The sequence below is a fragment of the Engraulis encrasicolus genome, chromosome 17, assembly GCF_034702125.1.
Source record: "Engraulis encrasicolus isolate BLACKSEA-1 chromosome 17, IST_EnEncr_1.0, whole genome shotgun sequence".
In the NCBI taxonomy this organism is placed as follows: Eukaryota; Metazoa; Chordata; class Actinopteri; order Clupeiformes; family Engraulidae; genus Engraulis; species Engraulis encrasicolus.
In genome coordinates, this window is record NC_085873.1 from 49,201,848 (window position 1) to 49,223,843 (window position 21,996).

General features: G+C 44.3%; 1 protein-coding gene across 1 annotated transcript; it reads left to right on the forward strand.

Annotated features, from left to right (window-relative positions):
• The first annotated feature begins 46 nt into the window (after positions 1–46).
• ghdc (GH3 domain containing) lies at positions 47–16,280 on the forward strand. Its single transcript, XM_063220809.1, has 11 exons — positions 47–344; positions 765–1,067; positions 1,933–2,129; positions 3,185–3,379; positions 4,615–4,734; positions 6,360–6,657; positions 7,811–8,003; positions 9,551–9,622; positions 10,076–10,209; positions 12,706–12,794; positions 14,282–16,280. Exons 1-11 carry the CDS (start codon positions 260–262, stop codon positions 14,501–14,503), a joined length of 1,908 nt encoding a protein of 635 aa, XP_063076879.1. The 5' UTR covers positions 47–259; the 3' UTR covers positions 14,504–16,280.
• The last annotated feature ends 5,716 nt before the right edge of the window (positions 16,281–21,996 follow it).

The following is a 21,996-nucleotide window of genomic DNA, read 5'->3' on the forward strand; positions in this document are numbered from 1 at the left end:
TGCGCATGATGTCATGCTGCTTAATGTTGGAATAAGGAAGTAAAGCTTGTTTGCCAACAAATGCAACATGCCTGCGCACAGACTTTTGCCTGCGTATGACAAACGCTGAGCTAAAATATTCAAGTTAAACTGCGCAACATTTGACAGCAAATATGAGTGATTTGATGATATTAGTTACGTTGTTTTGAGAAAGACATGGCATAGATAGACCAGTTTTATTTCATTTCACGTTGGTCATCTTGACGAGGCTTTGGAGAGGATGGAAAAACTTGGTTCCAAAGTGATCCTGTACTCGGGGATTGTTGGGATTCTAGCTGTTATGGTCGTGGTCGGTCAGTATGTCGGTAAGATATCGGATGTTTGTGTGTTCGGTGGTCGTTCATCTTCAGTGAACACATACAGCCTTGAGACTTTTCTATGCGTAAACAACTGTAAACGCATCACCAACCAGTAGCGGGCCTTTTGTAAAGACGCGTTTATGTGAGTTTACAGTAACTGTAATAGGGTATTGACATGGCAAGTGACAGACACCTCTTGTTACTGGAAATTTAAATGTTACCTCCTTATAAATATTGGACCACGTCATAAGTATAATATACTACAGTAGGCTACCCAAATATCGTATTAGAAAAACGGAAGCTGTCAAAAGAGAAACTGTTCTGGAAACTATTCCACTGTAGTGCAGTATGCCCCGGTTTGAAATGGCATTACAGCACCATCTTGTGAACTATTTACATAACTGCAACTTATCCGTTTTGTAACAGGACTGTCTGCTGCCATGGTGCGTCCTCTACCAAGTGCTGTCGCAGTCCTGTCTCTTGGTGGAATGGCTTTGATTTGGAAAGACATCAGGGGGAGAGTGAAGGGAGACAACCGCGCTTTGGGCGGCCTCCTGAGCCAGTACTTCGCCGTCAAGTTGGTGGGTTGGCTCGGGAAGAGGCAAAGAGCAAAACTGGAGAAGGATACACAAGACGTTCGGCGCGCGCAAGAGGAGACGCTCTTGAAAAGGTTACAGAAGAACAAAGACACGCTGTACGGGAAACAGTATGACTTTGATTCAATTAAAGGTAAGGACACATGGCCAACACTATGCACGCTACAGCACACAAGGTGTCAAACAACAAACAACACAGTAACAACGTCCAAACAGCGTTTAGGAGTTGACCGCGTCCAGGAGACGTTGGGTAACCACAGCATTCGGCACCTGCCACATTAAAATTACGAAACTAAACACGCGGAAGTAAGCTACATATACAAGTATTGCAATGTAATTATTGCACGTTTTCAAGGTTCATTTAGATTGAATGAAACTGCAAATCAGACGTTGTGTAAGTTCAGAATCGAATGACCACTCCCCTTAAAGTGACAGTGTCATGCACGTGGTTACTTGTGAATGGTTTTCAATAACATGACTTTGTATCTGGTATTGGTCACTACATAGATAGATAGATAGATAGATAGATAGATAGATAGATAGATAGATAGATAGATAGATAGATTGACAGATTGACAGATTGATGGATAGATATTGTAGATGGAAAGCCTTTATTGTCCCCAGAGGGACTTTATTTTCATCACAATTACTAGCCTGGTGAACCAGCGCCACCCGCTGGACGGCAAAATGTTTTGTCTACGGGTGGGTCTGGCCTCGCATAATGATTCAATGAAGCCAGAATGCCATGAATCTGGCAAACCAATTACAACGCAAAGATGTGTTTTGAATCAAAGTGGGCAGGTTTTTGAGGGAAGGTTGCTCTCATCAACAATCTTCGGATGTATTATGCATCGAGGCCAGACTAAATTAGACATCCACATTTAGTCTGGTTTATCAGGCTACACAATTACATCACATGTTACAGTCAACATGAATATAAGTAACAAGACTTGATAAAACTGTTACTATTTCTCAACTTTGCGTCATTGACTCCACAGATTGTGAGGTGTTCCGCCAGCGCCACCCGGTGACGGGCTACGAACACTACAGGGACCTGGTGCGGCGCGTGGCTGAGGGGGAGGAGGGCGTGGTCATCGCAGAGCGCCCCCTGGTGTTGGCCATGACCTCGGGCACCTCGGGACAGAGCAGCATGCTACTCAGCACCAGGGACACCAACACTGAGTTCTTCCTGCAGGTAGGGGAGAGAGAGAGAGAGAGAGAGAGAGAGAGAGAGAGAGAGAGAGAGAGAGAGAGAGAGAATGTGTTTATTCAAGTCATCAAAGGACCATCAGATTTGATTTGATTCTAGACAGATAGACAGACAGACAGACAGACAGACAGAGTGAGTGAGTGAGTGAGTGAGTGAGTGAGTGAGTGAGTGAGTGAGTGAGTGAGTGAGTGAGTGAGTGAGTGAGTGAGTGAGTGAGTGAGTGAGTGAGTGAGTGTGCAGGGCCACTGGCGGCTTAGAACAGGCCGGGGACCAAATCATCTGAAAGGGCTGCACTCTCAATACACACAAATTGATTGGAGCTCACTCAATTCTGTCCCCCTGTTAGATTAAATCATTCCTTCTCTCTTTCCCTCTCTCTCTCTCTCTCTCTCTCTCTCTCTCTCTCTCTCTCTCTCTCTCTCTCTCTCTCTCTCTCTCTCTCGCTTACACCCCCCCCACCAACCCCCTGTACAGTGTGTGTGCATATGTCTATAAGCCTTAAGGGCAGATTATAGTTCAGCAACGGCGCCCGCTGATTCTGGTCGCTTAAGCACTGTTGATGTTATACATATGCGCACGAGGTCTCATGTCGTTAGCCACATTTGACTACATAGCTACAAGGCTACAGTACAGTAGTCAGACTGCAGGCATTGTGCAGCGAGTGCTAAACTGATGTGTTGTTTGTTTGTTACTTACTAATTCAGTCATTGTAGATTCATCTATTTACACACACTAGAAAAGAAGCGTTCATATTTCACAGAATATTGACAGTTTGGCTCTCGTAAACTACCAGAGAACTGTGGCGCCACAAGAACAAGGAAGTAGCGAGACGACCAATCACAGCGCCTTATCTCTGCGACCTTCGCAACCGTTTGACGTGTAGTCAGGATTTTCTTGAGGCGCGCGACGATGGTTGCAGAGCCTCTGCGCGGGGGGAGTAGTCGCGCACAGATGGTTGCAGAGGCTTTGCAACCGTCAGCGCCAATAAGTATAAATTGGCCTTACCTTGTTTGCCCCCCCACCCCCCCTCTTCTCTCCAGGGTGTCTGCATATGCCTGGACGCCATGCGTCGCGCCTTCCCCGCCACCGAGAGCCTCCAGCGCACCCTGAAGCTCTTCTACACGCCCACGCTGCGCCACTCCCCAGCGGGCATCCCTATTGGCCCAAACTCATCAACGCCCGCCTCCTCGCGCCACATGCTCCACCTCTACACCACCCCCGAGCACGCCTTCAAGGTGAGTAGGAAACAGCAGGGGCGGACATCCCGCTCTCAGAAAGTAAAAACCCGGTCCAAAGTGGCTCTAACTAGGGCTGCACGATTATGGAAAAAAATCATAATCACGATTATTTTGGTCAAAATCGTAATCACGATTATTAATCACGATTGTTGATTTTTCGCAGATTTTTTGAAAATTATAACAAAGATGAAATATAACCAAGAATGAATTCTATACGGGATGAGCAAAATTAAATGAATAGTAATAATTATATAAAGGCAATAGCATGAAACTTAGGTGGACAGATTTCTGGCCAGAAACACCATCCTCTCAATATGTTCTGGCTTCAAGGACGTTCTCAAAGGTAGGTCACTATTGCCACGAGTAAATCACGATTGAAATCACGACTTCGATTTCACGATTTGATCACGATTTTCGATTATTTTCGATTAATTGTGCAGCTCTAGCTCTAATGGCTGGGCACTGGACTGCTATGCGGGCGACCATGCGGGTATGCGGGTTCGATTCCCGGGACGGGACATTTGCCGACATTTCCTTGCCCATACAGATAGAATATAAGACTAGAGGAGTGCGTTACAATATGCGGCCTTGCCTCGTCCACTTGTGCTTGTTTCCTCGCCCCCGCCTCCTGGCCCCTCCTCCGTGGAGAAAACGATAAAGTTTCCCAGCAGACATTTTAATTTGGAGTGCCTTAGTCAGAGAATTTATTCTCATTTTTTGATCCTGAAAGTTTCCCAGCTGTCAGCCTAGCCACAACAACCTTTGAGGGACTGTTTTTCATTCACCATCCCAATTGCAAATGAGAAAAATGCAATTTCGTTTTGTGCAGTGTGCAGTGGACACTTGTGTGCTGCTGTGGAGTGCTCTGTCACAATGACAATGGGAGTTGGAGTTTCCCAATCTGGCTTTCACTTTCACCAGAGAATCGTATATAGGGGTGAGATAAAGCAGGCGGGTTCTTTTCCGGTATCCACTTTAGATCCACTTAGATCTTCGATTAGGAGACCTTCTAAGTCTTGAGTAGAGAATAAATGGAGTCACCTTAGCGACGTAGATGGCGGTAGCGCACGTCTTGTGCAAACACCACAAAAGAGAAGAAGGAGGGACCACGCCCCCTTAGGAGACCACATTTTGAGCACACGCTTTTGCATTGAGTGGCCGTGTTTCGAATCCTCTTATTATATATCCAACCTCTTTGCTTTCACTTTCACATCACACATCACTTTCCACAGGTGCCGAGTGAGAAGGATACTCTCTACCTCCACCTGCTGTTCGCCCTCAAGGACCGCAGCATGGGGACCATCGAGTCCAACTTCGCCTCCACCGTCTTCTACGCCTTCAGGGCACTGCAGGTAAGTGGTAGGCTACCTAGTGGTGCCTTCAGGGCACTGCAGGTACAGTAAGTGGTAGCCTGGCTATTGGTGCCTTCAGGGCACTGCAGGTACAGTAAGTGGTAGACTGCCTATTGGTGCCTTCAGGGCACTGCAGGTAACTGGTAGCCTGCCTATTGGTGCCTTCAGGGCACTGCAGGTAAGTGGTAGCCTGGCTATTGGTGCGCCGCCACCCGCAGCAAGTCTAGCAGCTCTAGTATCTTTTCTTGACTCTGCCTTGTGGCTGAACGTATGTAAGAGTGAGCTGTGTGTAATGTCTTGTGTATTCTGTATTTATGTACCTGTATGCAATATGCATGCTACTGGACACCTTAAAGGATAACTTCAGTCAATTTCAACATGCAGTTGTAATGCTCACACTACCCTGGCCTTATCAGTACCTAAGTTGTTGTTTTTTTCTTTTTCAGCTTTTTCCGAGATCCTGGTCATTGCAATGGGGGCAGCGGTTTGTTTACATTTCAAAAACATTATTCAAAAACATTATTCCCAAAAACATTCAAAAGGTTATACATCATCAGCAAACAGCGGTACCTTTTGGGAAAATATTTGGAGTAGGCCTATGTTAACTTTTTTAAAAATGTAAACAAACGCTGCCCCCTTTAGAATAGCTCATATCTCAGAAAGGGCTGAGACGAAAAATGTGGCATCACCTGGTACTGACAAGTCAAGGGTAGCGTGAGCAATACAGCAGCGTATTGAAATTGAATGAAGTGGTCCTTTGATACTCTACTCTACTCTACTTACAAGTGGGACATAGTCTGGAAACCATATATTTGTTTTCTCGCAGGGGATGTCGATCTGAACTATTTAAAAATATTATCTACAGCTTGATGGAAAGCTGCTTTCACATTGATATGGTGCATCTGTAAACAACAGACTTCTATTTGTCTGGTAACGCCTTGGCGTGCCTCCCCGCTCTGTGGTTGGGGATCCCAAACTCAGACGTCGATTTCAACCTTGGCTTCCATTAGGGCTGCACAATGTATCCAAGAGTGCATCTTAATATGCGACCTTGCCTCCTCCACTTGCCTCCTCCACTTGCTTCTCGTCATGACATCACTGACAACAGCATTATATTTCAATATCTTGCAAAAGCTCAATTGTAGAATCTTTTTCACATTTGCAATTGGGATGGTGAATGAAAAACAGTCCCTCAAAAGTTGTTGTGGCTAGGCTGACAGCTGGGAAACTTTATCGTTTTCTCCACGGAGGAGGAGCCAGGAGGCGGGACGAGGAGACAAGCGCAAGTGGAGGAGGCAAGGTCGCATATTAAAACGCACTACAAGTATGATATAAATTCCATATAAATTCACCATTTTGAATTACAAGTCATTGACAGTTTTGGCTGCAAAAGCTTATCTGGTTAAACCCGTAAATGTTAATGAATTAATTGCACTTTATGACAGGAATTCATTGCATTTACGAGATGTCAATAATGTCAATCTGCTTACTGAACAAGAACATTTATGAATGTTCATTCATGTGTAATAGTTCGAAATATTGCAAATATGTGAAAATCGAGAAAAAAAAAACAAAGGGTGGACTGTTCCTTTAATATTCGCCCTTAACTCTCTCTCTCTCCTCAGGAGCGCTGGGACGAGCTCGTGGCGGACATCGAGCTGGGCCGGGTCAACCCTCAGCTGCAGCTGGAGCCGGAGGTGCGCTCGGCTCTGGAGAAGCTCATGGCTCCAGACCCGGGGAGGGCGGCCGAGCTGCGTGCCCAGGGAGAGGAGGGTTTCCTGGGCATCGCCCAGCGGCTCTGGCCCCAGCTGAACCTGGTGCTGGCGGTGGACTCTGGTTCCAATCAGATCTATGGGGAGATGTTGAGGCAGCATTACTGCAAAGGAGTGCCGTTCTACTCACCCTTTTATGCAGCTACCGAGGGTAGGTGTGTGGGGGGGGGGGTGCATGTGTGTCTGTGTCTGTGTGTGTGTGTGTGTGTGTGTGTGTGTGTGTGTGTGTGTGTGTGTGCACCTGCACGTGCGTACAGTAACCTTAAAACCTTAGCCTAACACACACACTCTCTCTCTCTCCCTCTATCTCTCTGTTCCCTCCATCTCTCTCTCTCTCCCTCTACTTCATCTCTCTCTCTCTCTCTCTCTCTCTCTCTCTCCCTCTCTCCGCCTCTCTCTCTCTCCATCTCAGCCCTCTTCCTCTCTCCCTCTCTTCCTCTCTCTCCGCCTCTCTCTCTCTCTCTCCTTTGTTTGAAAAAAAATGGTGTTTAGATAAGGGACTTTGGTCAATCTGTAATGGTGGTAAGCTTAATTTTAGGTGGTAATGATCCGGGGTATGGGGGGTGATGGGGGGAATGGGGAAGGAGAGGTTTACTCCCTTTTATGGTGAATGGAAGGATCAACATGCATGTAATGTAAAGTACACTTTTTAAGTGGTGACAATGGTTCACAATAAAGGAGTGTTGAAGGTCTCTCTCCCCCCTCCCGCCTCTCTCTCTGAGTTCCCTCCATCTCTCTCTGTTCCCTCCATCTCTCTCTCTGTCTGTTCCCTCCCTCTCTCCCTCCCTCTCCTCCTCTCTCTGTTCCCTCCATCTCTCCTCCTCTTTCTGCTCCCTCCATCTCTCTCCCCCCCCTCTCTCTCTACTTCCTCCCTCTCTCTCTCTACTTCCTCCCTCTCTCTCTCCCTCTCTCTCTCTCCCTCTCTCCCTCTCTCTCTTTGTTCTCTCTCTCTCTCTCTCTCTCTCTCTCTCTTCTCTCCCCCCCCCCTCTGTCTTTCTCTCCATCTCTCCATCTCCCCCCTCTCTCTCTGCTCTCTCCATCTCTTTTTTTTCTTCCAAACTCTGTTTTTATTTTTTTCCCCCCTTGTTTGATAGGTGTAAACCTGTGGCCTGAGAGGGAGGAGAGCCGGCAGTACCTGTTGTATCCGTGCTCCATGACTAACCATGTTCTCTCTGTCTCTGTCTTCTTTCTCTCTTTTCTCTCTCTCTCCTTTTCTCTCTCTACCCCCCTCTCTCTCTCTCTCTCTCTCTCTCTCTCTCTCTCTCTCCCCCCCTCTCCCCATCTCCCCCTCTCTCTCTCTCCAGGTTTGATAGGTGTAAACCTGTGGCCTGAGAGGGAGGAGAGCAGACAGTACCTGTTGTGTCCGCGCTCCATGTTCTGTGAGTTCCTGCCGGAGGCCTCGCTGGACGAGGAGAGCCCCCAGACCCTCCTGATGGAGGAGGTGCAGCAGGGAAGCAACTACGAGCTGGTGGTCACCAACGCATCCGGACTCTTCAGGTAATAATAATAATAATAATAACAACATGTTGGTGGTCACCAACGCATCCGGACTCTTCAGGTAATAATAATAATAATAATAACTACATGTTGGTGGTCACCAACGCATCCGGACTCTTCAGGTAATAATATTAATAACTACATGTTGGTGGTCACCAACGCATCCGGACTCTTCAGGTAATAATAATAATAATAATAACAACTACGAGCTGGTGGTCACCAACGCATCTGGACTCTTCAGGTAATAATAATAATTATAATAATAACAACTACGAGCTGGTGGTCACCAACGCATCGGGACTCTTCAGGTAATAATAATAATAATAATAATAATAATGATAATAGCAACTACGAGCTGGTGGTCACCAATGCATCCGGACTCTTCAGGTAATAATAATAATAATAATAATAATAACTACATGTTGGTGGTCACCAACGCATCCGGACTCTTCAGGTAATAATAATAATAATAATAATAATAATAATAATAATTATAATAATAACAACTACGAGCTGGTGGTCACCAACGCATCTGGACTCTTCAGGTAATAATAATAATAATAATAATAATTATAATAATAACAACTACGAGCTGGTGGTCACCAACGCATCTGGACTCTTCAGGTAATAATAATAATAATAATAATAATAATAATAATAATAATAATAATAATAATAATGATGATGATGATGATGATGATGATGATGATGATGATGATGATAATAATAATGATAATAATAACTACATGTTGGTGGTCACCAACGCATCCGGACTCTTCAGGTAATAATATTAATAACTACATGTTGGTGGTCACCAACGCATCCGGACTCTTCAGGTAATAATAATAATAATAATAATGATAATAACAATAATAATAATAATAATAACAACTACGAGCTGGTGGTCACCAACGCATCTGGACTCTTCAGGTAATAATAATAATAATAATAATAATAATAATAATAATAATAATAATAATAACTACGAGCTGGTGGTCACCAATGCATCCGGACTCTTCAGGTCAGTACCTTTGCCTAGTATATATTAGGGTGCATCAAACGCCCCAACGTCTCAAAATCCTGCTCTGCTTTGGCAGAATTGTTCCTTTGGATTAACACAATGCCCTTGTAAAATCTCAAAAAAAGGGCTGCACAATATGCTTGAAATTTTGAATGGCAGTGGATGGGCTATTTTAGCAAAATCCTTGAAAATTGTGTTTTTACACTATCTTGGTCAAGCACAGGCCCAGATGAGGTGTTTTTTATAGGCAGGAGGGAGCAGACTAAATGGTTCTATGTAAAACCCATCTGCATGCAGTAGAATAGTACAAAACCCAAACAGTGCAAACAAATTACCACCTCAGACTCCCCAGATGCCCCCGGCATTGCATTACATTGTCAGTCAGTGACGGGCAGCTCAAAAAGGACAAAATGTCTGGTGGTGGTCAATTGTTTGGATGGCATGATGTTGACTAGAAGGACTTCTACATTTATGAATGCACTGTCAAATGACCCTTTTGCTTTGCTGTGTCTCTCCTTCTCACTAGATATCGTGTGGGAGACATCCTCAAGGTGGTTGGCTTTCACAACAAGTGCCCAGTGGTTGAGTTTCAATACAGGTAATGCTGAACAACACATTCAGTCTCTCTTTCTCTCTCTCTGTCTTTCTCTTCTCTTTGTGTTTGCTTTCCCTCTCTCTCTCTCTCTCTCTCTCTCTCTCTCTCTCTGTCTCTCTCTCTCTATCTATCTCTCTTTCTCCCATTCCCCCTCTCTCGCTCTCTCTCTCTCTCTCTCTCTCTCTCTCTCTCTCTCTCTCTCTCTCTCTCTCTCTCTCTCTCTCTCTCTCTCTCTCTCTCTCTCTTCCGTGTGTGATAATTTATGCTGCTTATGTTATTCTTGTATGTGAGGCTGTGTCTGTCTGTCTGTCTCTCTGTCTGTCTGTCTGTCTGTGTCTGTGCGTCTGTGTGTGAGCGTCTGTGTATGAAACAGACCATGTGTGTGAGGAGTGGCTTTCCTGGTGCGTTGCTGGATTAATGAAGTGCCCTTGTTGCCCTCTACCTTCCTCTACACAGGCGAGGCCAGATGCTGAGTGTGCGCGGTGAGAAGGTGTCGGAGGCCCTGTTTCTGGGGGCCCTCAAGCGGGCCGTGAGCCTGTGGCCTGGGGCCAAGCTGGTGGACTACTGCTGTGCAGAGAGTGGAATTCTGGGTAATGGAGTTCTCTAGACCATATCTGTGCATGTACGTTTGTGTGTGAAAAGCTGTGAGAAAATGTAACAGTTGAGTCTGTGGCCTGGGGCCAACCTGGTGGACTACTGCTGTGTCGAGAGAGTGGAATCCTGGGTAATGGAATTCTGTAGACTATGGGTGGTTTCCAATATGCTGACTTCCATCCTCCCTCACTCACTTACCTACTTGTGACCTCATGATGATGTCACTGATAACAGAAAAATGAATTCAATTTCATGCAAAAGCACAGTTCTAATGTAATTTCCTCACTTGCTATCGGGATGGTGAATGAAGAACAGTCCCCCAAAAATTGTTGTGGCTAGGCTGACAGCGGGAAAACGTTATTGTTTTCTCCACGGATGGCGGGGCGTCAGCAAAACACGAGGCCACAAGCACAAGTGGAGGACGGGAGTCAGCATATTGGAATGCGACCCACACTGTATATCCGTGCATGTATGTCTAATGTGGGTGAGGGTGTGTGAAAAGCTGTGAGACAGTCTAGCAGTTGAGCCTGTGGCCTTTGGCCAAACTGGAAAGATACTGCTTTGCGGAGAGTGGCTCTCTGGATAGTGGAGTTCTCTTGACCTTGATCTCTTGAGTTTCTCAACCTTTTTTTAGGCGAGGCACCCTTTCAATTCATGCAAAATATCAAGGCACCCCAAACCAACAAGCCGTAACATGGCACCGCATCCGATACCACAAAAGCTTAGAAAAGTAACACACTTGGAGACGTCACACGACCTACGTTCGAAGTTGCAGCTGACTGGGGCGACCTATATTTACTTTATTGTGCGTAAATGTCAGATGAAAGATTCCACTGACTAGCATCAATTTAGACAAATATGTATTCTATTACATAATTTATTTATCAGCCACGTTTCCGGGGCACCCCTGAGAGGGGCCCGCCGCCAGGGCTGTAGTACTCGAGTCCGGACTCGGCCCGAGTCCGGTCTCAAGTCCGTTTTTTTATGGACTTGGACTTGTCTCGGACTCTGTATTGTTTGGACTCGGACTTGTCTTGGACTCGGACAATGGTCTTGCCAAATTAGGCTTTTGGACTCGCCGGGTCTGTCATTAAATTTGTTTAGAACACTGGCCATCATAGATTGTAAAGTGGAGCTTGAAATCCAATAACAAACAAGTTTGTCTTCACATCCATGCCATATAGGTTATCTTCTAAGGTTCACACTATTGACATTCATCCTTTTCATTGTCAAACACTGACCGACATGTGACTCGGACTTGACTTGGACTCGAATATTTTTGGACTCGGTCTTGTCTCGGACTCGAACCTCTTTGGACTCGGACTTGTCTCGGACTTGACTAGTACTGGTCTTGGACTTGTCTTGGACTCTACAAAGGTGGACTTGACTACAGCCCTGCCCGCCGCACCCCAGGGTGCCCCGGCACCCCTGTTGAGAAACACTGCTCTAGACCTCCCTCATGTTCTCCCTCTGAATAATGTACTTTAAATGTCTTCTTATAGTCATAGGAATGATCAACTAGAGCAGTGTTTCTCAACAGAGGTGCAGGGGCACCCTGGGGTGCCGCGGGCCCCCCTGAGGGGTGCCGTGGAAACGTGGCTGATAAATAAATTATGTAACATAATACATATTTGTCTAAATTGATAAGTTAATGCTAGTCAGTGGAATCTTTCATCTGCCATTTACGCACGATAGTAAATATAGGTCGCCCCAGTCAGCTGCAACTTCGAACGTAGGTCGTGTGATGTCTCAAATGTGTTTTTTTTCTAAGCTTTTGTGGTATCGGATGCGATGCCATGTTGCGGCTTGTTGGTTTGGGGTGCCTTGAATTTTTTCATGAATTGAAAGGGTGCCTCGCCTAAAAAAAGGTTGAGAAACACTGAACTAAACAGTGAGGATGGTAGATCAAAAATAGAATCAGGAGCCATAAAAAGTAGATAGTATAGCATAAACACTTGGACAGAAGCACAAGTAAGCATATGATGGACTTGCTGAAATATTTTGAAAAAAGAACGAGTGTCTTAACTAAGAGATAGCAGACCTTTGCAGTACCTGTGTGATTGATTGATTCATGTTGTATATTTAATGAGTGTGTATTGATTGAGGGAAAAGGTACTGCAGTATCCCGAGCAAAACCACACGCTCTAGGGACAGTACCTACCCACAAGCCATCCGTCACTTAAATACGCACTAGCACTTTACAGCTACTCCACTACCTGGCCTTCCTACCTCCTTTGTTACTTTGCACAATGCTACTACTGTTCTGTACATACCATGCACTTTAAATATTCCATTGCACTTTCCTTTTCTATGTCTCCAATGTTTTGTATGCCATTCCCTGTTTATTTATTTGTGTACCCCCCCTGTTTTTGTGTCTTTTGTTGTGTTGTTGTGTGAGCACACCAAGGAACATTCCTAACAACTGTATTTTTTATACTGTTGATATGGCTAAATAAACTTGAACTTGAACTTGAACTTGAATTGCATTGCAGGAGAGAGTTGTGGAGGTGCCCAGCCTCACTACCAGGTCTTCGTGGAGCTGAAGGGCGTACGGAACCTCAGTGAGGAGCAGAGATACAAGGTGAGGAGGGGCAACATGTCTCTCTTGTTGTGTCTTTAACTGTCTTCTCTGAACCTACCAACCTGCAACTTTGGATAAAATGTGACTGGATTTCAATTCCAGGGTCATAGGTCTTCCAGGGTGAAACTGTGAAAATCACCATTTAAGACCCTTTTTTTCATTTTTTAGTGATTTTCTTTTTCTGGCAGATTTTACAAGTTGAGGTCTCGAAGAAGCTACTCAGTGCATCAGAAAAGTTAAAAAATGGCAGATTGTTGCTTAGATTGTTATTGCTCCTTTCCACGTAGCTGGACCACTGTCTCCAAGAGGCTTCAGTCATCTACAAGTCCTTCTAATCATAAGGTTGTTACACAAGGCCGGGTTAATGCACAGGCTAGATATGGCTGCAGCCTGGGGGCCCCCATCTACCGGGGGGGCCCTGATTGGTCAAAAGTGGAAAAATTGCAGACTTATAATAAGATGCAGTTTGAAAGATTCATCTATTGTTTTTACTAGAGTTGGTAGACATCTTATCCTTAATTCCTAGCTCGTAATTATGACACTGTCTATGTGGACTTCTAATGATAAGGTTGCTACTGTTATGCTATGGGGAATATTCAAAAATGGCAGATTGTTGCTTAGATTGTCACCACTCCTTTCCACATAGCTGGACCACTGTCTCGGAGAGGACTAGACTGTTTACAAGTCCTTCTGATGAAAGAATTTATTTTCCACGTAGCTGGACCACTGTCTCCAAGAGGACTCTGCGGTCTACAAGTCCTTCTAATGAGTATTTAAGTTGTTTTGCCTCTACTTTATCCGAGTATGTCTTTCCTTTCCACGTAGCTGGACCACTGCCTTCAAGAAGACTCGGCCGTCTATAAGTCCTTCTTTAAAAAAAAATATTGTCTTTTTTTACTTTAGATAGTATAGTGAAGAGGGTGACCGGAAGAGAGTGGGGAGAGAGAGATGGGGAAGGGCTAATGATTATTTCCTAGCCTGGTGTCCAGGTAGCCTGGGAACTCCCATACTGCCTTTAGTTCTACACAATCGTTTCGATCTGAAAGACAGTCTGGCGAGGATGACTCATAACGTCCAAGATCATGGGCCCTGTGTCATAATGGCCAAGCATTCCGACCTTTACAGTTTCTCTGCCCAATCAAGAGAGCAGGGCAGTGTGTCATAATAGCCAAGTATTCCGGCCCCTACGGAATTTACAATAGGCAACACCCCAGACCTAATCTCACATGTGATTAGGTCTGGTGTTACCCAGGCAAGTGTCCAGCGGGTGGCGCTGGTTTACTAGGCTAATGATTATTTCCTTTACTACAGCTGGACCACTGTCTCCAAGAGGACTCGGCCGTCTACAAGTCCTTCTAATGAGTATTTCCTTTGCTACAGCTGGACCACTGTCTCCAAGAGGACTCGGCCGTCTACAAGTCATGCTAATGAGAATTTAAGTTGTTTTGCTTCTACTTTATCTGAGTATGTCTTTCCTTTCCACGTAGCTGGACCACTGTCTCCAAGAGGACTCGGCCGTCTACAAGTCCTTCCGCTTCAAGGGTAGCATCGGACCAATGAGGGTGCAGCTGGTGAGCGAGGGGGCGTTCCAGGAACTGAAAGGTCACATGATGGCCTACTCCAACACGTCGCCCAACACCTTCAAGATGCACCGCGTCATACGCAGGAAGGAGTACGCTGACTTCCTGTTCGGGAAGACCATGTCGTGATTGATGGCATGACTGATGGCACATTGGGTTAATTGGTTTTTGTTTGTGTGTGTTTGCGTTTGCGCGCGCGCGCGTGAGTGAGTGAGTGAGTGAGTGAGTGAGTGAGTGAGTGAGTGATAGAGTGAGTGAGTAAAAAATGGTGAAATACCTACGAAAAAAAAATTGATAAAAGACATTTTTCTTACAGTATGTTTAATTAAATATATTCAATTGTCTTCAATTTCAACACATTCATAATCCTCAACTTTTTATTGGTAACTGAATGTTCACTAACTATGAGTGCTGTCTTCATGAAACAAAGATCTACTCAATACCAAATACATGATGACGGTAATGACAGCTGTCCACTCTGTGTATTTTAACGGCGCACGGTAGCTACATTTTTGGCCAATGGTGATGAGTCACTGAACAATGACATTAAACTATAGGGCTTGAAAGTCCCGCCCCCCCTTAGTTCCGCATTTCACTTGACCTTAGCTGACCATCTAATAGCATGGTAGCGAGTAAATATCTTCTGATTCCAGTCATTATATGCGATGGGTTAAGGAGCTAAATTTAGATTATTCATGCAGAAGTATTAATATTTTGTTCCGAGGCCATCTGCCTGAAAAAGTTTACGAAACACACCCTTCTAAATCATTTGGTGTTTTGTACGAAAAATTATACGCATTATCAGAAACAACATACGTGAAGATCGTGGCACAATGCAAAGGGGATCGAAATATCATTTTAATATCGCCACTGGATTACATGCTAACATTTTCCGCCAAAAAACGCTGTGAGGTCCCATGACATCGCAGGATGTGACATCACTTTGAAGCCTTATTGTGGACACTAATGTAATGGGACTCATAAACATTGCCAAAATGTTTTGTTCTTGCAGACGCTGACAGGCAGAAGTAGAATACCAGGAGTTGTCAGGTGGCGAAGGAAGGGTTTATTGAAAGAGGAGAGAAGTGACTACACCCGCGTTACAATATGCGACCTTGCCTCCTCCACTTGTGCTTGTCTCCTCGTCCCGCCTCCTGGCCCCTCCTCCGTGGAGAAAACGATAAAGTTTCCCAGCTGTCAGCCTAGCCACAACAACTTTTGAGGGACTGTTTTTCATTCACTATCCCAATTGCAAATGAGAAAAAGACTTTACAATTGAGCTTTTGCAAGATATTGAAATATAATGCTGTGTCAGTGATGTCATCATGACATATTACTTCCTGGTACGAGGAGACAAGCACAAGTGGAGGAGGCAAGGTCGCATATTGTAACGCACTCCCGGCGTCAGACCCGGGTGTCTAGACTCTAAGGTATTGAACAGGATCCGCAGTCAGACCACAAGGCCATAATCAGGGTTGCATTTCTTGAAAGTGTAGTCGTTTAGAGTAGACAGTTAGCAACTTGGGTAGTTGCCAATGGGAAATTGCATTGAAACAACAAAGTGCCGTTGCTAACGAATTAAGCAACTATGGTTTCAAGAAATGCACCCCTATCTTGTTGTCAGAATACTGAACAGTATCTGCAGTCGTCAAGACCACAGGCTTGTTGCTATGGTAGTCAGAACACATCCTCCAAACACAACTCCATGACTGAGTGGTATGTCACAGCAGGTGTCACTATATCAATTATTACTGATAAACTGCCTTGAATTATTTATTTATTTTTGAATTGAAGGTTCTGGCTGATCAAAATGTCAGTTTTCAATTACAGTGATTTGTATTTCTACTGATGTCGTGCCTTTTTGTTTTGTTTTGTTTTGCTCACGAATAAAATGTCACGAGTAAAAAAGGTGAAAGATTTGCCATCTCTGAATAGCCTTGTGAAAACATATTGACAATGTCTCTGGTTTATGGTGATTTCTCTGGCAGCGTAATGAAACCCACTGTTGCCCACAGCATACAGTAAACCACAGTGTACTCATAGTGGACACTTGTTGGTAGGGCTGGGTTCAAAAGATCGAATCACGATGCAATATCGATTCATGTTCGAAAAGTGTGATATCGATTCACAATTTTGTGGATCGATCTTTTGCAGATGATTATAGGCGCTATTTTCTTAAGCACATCCTGTAGCTCTCTTCCACATTCATGTAGGCTATCATGGCATTTCATGTTTGTGTTGGCATCAAAGGCTGAGATATTTATGTTTTTAGAGCCAGTCTTAGAACTCTAGGAATATTGAAGTGACAACCCAGCAATACAGAAGATTGATATTGAATCGAATCGAATCGGATCGTGGATTGAATTGGATCGTGACCTTCTGGATCGGAATTGAATCGATCAAGAAAATTTTGATCGATTCCGAACTCTACTTGTTGGATGACTTCAGCATTATATGAGATATTATACAATATATAAGATATTTTAAAACATGTTTTTTAGTAATACTGTATATAATGCTCAGATCTCAAAAGTAAAAGTAGAAGTAAAAAAAAGAAACACAGTTTCCTTCTAACACAGCTGCCCAGAAGACCAGTGTACCTGTCTTACATCTGACCATTAGACCAGTGTACCTGTCTTACATCTGACCATTAGACCAGTGTACCTGTCTTACATCTGGAAAGAAGACCAGTGTACCTGTCTTACATCTGACCAGAAGACCAGTGTACCTGTCTTACATCTGACCATTAGACCAGTGTACCTGTCTTACAGGTAACCAGTAGACCAGTGTACCTGTCTTACATCTGGAAAGAAGACCAGTGTAGGCCTACCTGTCTTACATCTGGAAAGAAGACCAGTGTACCTGTCTTACATCTGACCAGAAGACCAGTGTACCTGTCTTACATCTGACCATTAGACCAGTGTACCTGTCTTACAGCTGCCCATAAGACCAGTGTACCTGTCTTACAGGTAACCAGTAGACCAGTGTACCTGTCTTACAACTGAGCAGTAGACCAGTGTACCTGTCAGGCCCATAGCCAGCATTGTGGTTGGGGGGATCTTTCCCCCCCAAAAGTGGACTTTATTTGGCTCCCTGCTCACTGTTTCCCAAATACTAGCACACTAAAATATTTTAATTTAGACATACTTTATTCATTATAAGTTTATCGCAAGTCTGTTGTTGCTGTCCTTAATTGTTTGTCTGTTGCTCCCCACTCTTAACATAAATGGACATGAATTGCTTCAAATGAGTTATCTCCCCACATAGTGTCGGCCCAGTGTTGGCTCAGTTACTGCTATCTGACAGTATTTGTCTATGAAATGGCCTTCCAGTCAAAGTGGGATGCAACATAGTTGGGGGGTTCGAGTGGGGGTGGGGGATGGGAGGGGGGTTTCGAATGAACCCCTCGAACCTCCCCTGGCTACGGGCCTGGCCTGTCTTACAGCTGACTGCGCTGGTGGTATCAAATATGTGGAGGGTTCTTTTTTGGCTTTTGCTTTTCTGTTCCAGTACAGAGTTGGTCTTCCTCATTAGCTACAGCGGAATAAATGGTACCAGCTATTAGGGCTGCACAATATATCGAAAATGTATCGATATCGCGATATCACGACTTGCGATACATGTATCGCAAAAGTTGGTTATATCGTGATACCTACTTTTTCATTTTTAATAGTAGACAATTTGGTGAAAAGGTTAAAAAATGTATTAAAAAGGTTGACATTTAAGCCCAACTGGGAAACTCCAACTCCCATTGTCATTGTGACACAGCACTCCACAGCACACAAGTGTCCACTGCACACTGCACACAACGAAATTGCATTTATACTTCACCCGTGCAAGGGGGCAGCCCCCAATGGCGCCCCAAGGGAAAGGGGGATCTTCTTCATGAATTTCCAGAAATATATTTTTTTATTAGATGCAAAGCTTAATGTACTTTGGTCATACTGGTAAATGTTAGTTTATTATTTAGTAAATATTCCTGAAAAGATCAAATTTGGCAATAGGCAGCAGAGTTTCAAAGAGCAGCATAGTCGCAATAGCTACTCTGGCCACCATCCTACACAGTGGTCCTTCGAATAAAGTAATGACTATGTATATTAATCCTTTCAAGGCTGTACAATATTTTAACACACTGTACCAGGGTGGTAGTGGAACGAGATTAAACTTGTCACTGTTGTAACAATTAATTCCACCAGATGGTGCTGTTGCCTAAGTAAGCGGAATAGCACAACAAGCCATCCCAATGGTCAACTCCTACACAAGGCCTTATCAGGGCTGATAGTATTCAGGCTCCATGCCTGATTTCAGGCTTGACAGAGTTTGCAAAAATAAAAACATTGATAATAATTAGCCATTAGGTTATTCTTATCTCAGAAAGTGTTACAGGTTCAGGGTTTTCTTCTACTATCAGGCTTGAATAATTATCATACACAGGCTATTAAATGTTTGAATAATGTGTCAAAATAGGCATACGTTACATCACTATGCAGTATCTTGTCGTCGTCGTTAGAGCAGGGGAAAAAGTTCAGGCTCAGGATTTTTTTTCACTATCACCCCTGCATTATGCTGACACACACGTGCGGACTGAGCATTGCGTTGCCCAGATAATATGTAAAGGTGATGGTTATGATAGGCTGGGAAGTGTTAACTAAATCAATGAATCACCATTGTTAGCTTGTGAAATAATACAATACAATAATGGTATCTCGGGTTGTAGAGGGGCCGTTCGGCAACCCAAAGGCTGAAGGTTGCAGGTTCGAGCCCCGATCGGCCTGACTCCATCGTTGTGTCCTTGAGCAAGATACTTAACCCAAATTGCTCCTGGTGGCAGGGTGGTACCCTGCGTGGCAGCCACGGCCACCGGTGTGTGAATGTGAGTGTGAATGGGTAAATGTGAGGCATGCAATGTAAAGCGCTTTGAGTGCTCGAAGGAGTGGAAAGGTGCTATATAAATGCAGTCCATTTACCATTTACCATGAATTGATTATTACTATGGCAGTTATTACTGAGGTTATTACTGAGGTAGTTATCGCAGTGATTCATAACTTTAGATACTTTTAATATATTTTGTCTACTGCAGCTGAAGTCAGTACTGACTGCAATATCTATTCACATTCGTAGTAGGGTGCTAGATTTTACGTTTTAGTAAGATAGGGGTACTTTCAGCATGTGTGTGTGTGTGTGTGTGTGTGTGTGTGTGCGTACCTGTGAACGTGCACATGTACTAGAGTTTACCTGCCATAGGTTTGCTGTAGTTACTAGTCAGACTGCCATTGAATGCGTAGTATAGGGTTTTTAGGATATTGAGTTTGAGAAAGAGGGGCATTTTCAACGCGTGTGTGTGTGTGTGAGAGAGAGAGAGAGAGAGACAGAGAGAGAGAGAGAGAGAGAGAGAGAGAGAGAGAGAGAGAGAATATATAATAAAGTAATACAGTTGTACCATAGTTCCTTAACCATACTGCAGGTTTCTGTTAGCCTGATTATCATCGACTTTCAAATCTCTCCGAGACTTGGTCTGACAAAGAGCATGACATTTATCGTTTCCCAAACAGCATTCTTGACCCGTCTCCCTATAGGTTTGCTACTGGTTGACGGATGTCCGACAAAGTGGGTGGAGTTCCTGATTTTTGGAGAGATCAGAAATGATATTTACAGTACATTGCTCTTGGCCTGACCAGAAGCCACGCCCAAGGTGTTGCGTCACTAGGGGGCGTGGCCTGGCTAGGTTTCTGTAGTTCAGTGGTTCTCAAACTTTTTGTGTGAAGTACCACTCGAGAAAATATTGAGCTCTCTGAGTACCACCTTGACAACCAACATTACAATATCGCAGCAAAGGCCTTCCATATTCACTTTTGCCAGTCAATACAGGAGAGGTTCATAACGGCATCAACAGCTATAGGTCACATTCAGTGCAAGTTTGTTTTTAAATGTCTTGCTTGCCTATTATTCTTTATTATATGTTTTCACATATCAGTTCAATATTACAAAATGTGAGACCAAAGAGACATTTTCGACTGCAACAACTTGATGATCAGCCTTCAAATCAATGCACAGAAAAAATAATTCTTCCACGTACCACCAGAGATGTCTCAAGTACCACCAGTGGTACAGTACACGTACCACAGTTTGAGCACCACTGCTGTAGTTGACACAGCAGGGTGTTTTCAGGGTGAACTGCACTGAGTGGTATTGTGCATCTTTGAGATGGGAGCCTGATCTCGAAAAATTGCATCTCATTTCTCACGCAAACCAACATCCAAGATTGCGTACATATTCCGACGCATTCCCTGCTGTCTAGAGCACATAGGTAACTTCTGATTGGTCTAGCTGTGCCCTTCTCAAAACCATCCCTAAACCTAACCTGTCAGTAATGCAATGTTTCATAGTTTTACAACTGTGCCCTTCCCAAAACCATCCCTAAACCTAACCTGTCAGTAATGCCACGTTTCTGAGTTTTAAATTTGTGCCCTGACCAAAACTTTCCCTAAACCTAACCTGTCACGGACAGCTGCATGACCACTGCGCATGTGTGTCAAAGAGAATGTGTCGTAAATGCAACGCAATTTCAGTTTTTGGTTTGCGTGCAGGGGCGCCACCAGAAATGTTGGGCCCTATGAAAGATTGGAATTTTGGGCCCTTGTCAGTGCTTGGGCCCTTAGAATTTGTAACATCTTTCCCCCTCTAGCGGCATCCATGTTTGCGTGAGAAATGAGACGCAATTCGTTCGAGATCATGTTGGGAGCGGCATCTAATGTGGGTTACTGTCCTGTATCATTTCGTAACATCACGCTCTTATACTGTAGGGGTAGGCGACTGGGGGAGGTCAGACCATTATTCTTCCTCAATGAGCCTGCACCAAATTTGTTGACATAAATTGCACTAAAAAGACAGGAGAGAGGGAGAGAGAGAGAGAGAGAGAGAGAGAGAGAGAGAGAGATAGAGATAGAGAGAGAGAGAACTAGAATAAAAAAAGAAAAGCTTTGAGTCCCTGTACGGGATGGTCTAGATGAAAGTAAAGAATAACTTGCAAAGTTGCTGAGCAAAGACTTTTCTTTTTTCTTTATTTTTCCTTTTTTTCCCCGGACATGATAAAGATGACCCAGCCTCATCCCCACCCCCACCCCCACCCCCATGGATCCCCATTACTAACGACAGCAGGGCCACTGGCAGCTTTGGCCAGGCCCAGGACAAAGTCATATGAAAGGACCCCCCCCCCCCCCCCCCCCCCCCAAGCATAACCAAAGAATCGTATGGGAGAGAAAGATATGTCAAACTACGCCAGTGGTGTACTCTACTTTTTTATGGTGGGTATACTGTATATTTGAGCATCTTTTGAAATGGGTATACTGTATATATTTGTGCCATTCAAAATAGTGGATCAATCAATTTTAAGTGGGTATACTGAAATCCCTGAAATTTAGAAGTGGGTAAACTCTGTATACCCGCGTTCTACGTAGACTACACCACTGAACTATGCCCACCCAATGCAAAGGAGTGTGCTCAAATTTGGTCTCCTAAGGGGACGTTGTCACCTCCTTCTTTTTCTTGTCTTTTTGTGGTGTTTGCACAAGAAGTGTGCTACCGCCATCTACAGCGCTAACTCAACTCCATTTATTCTCAAC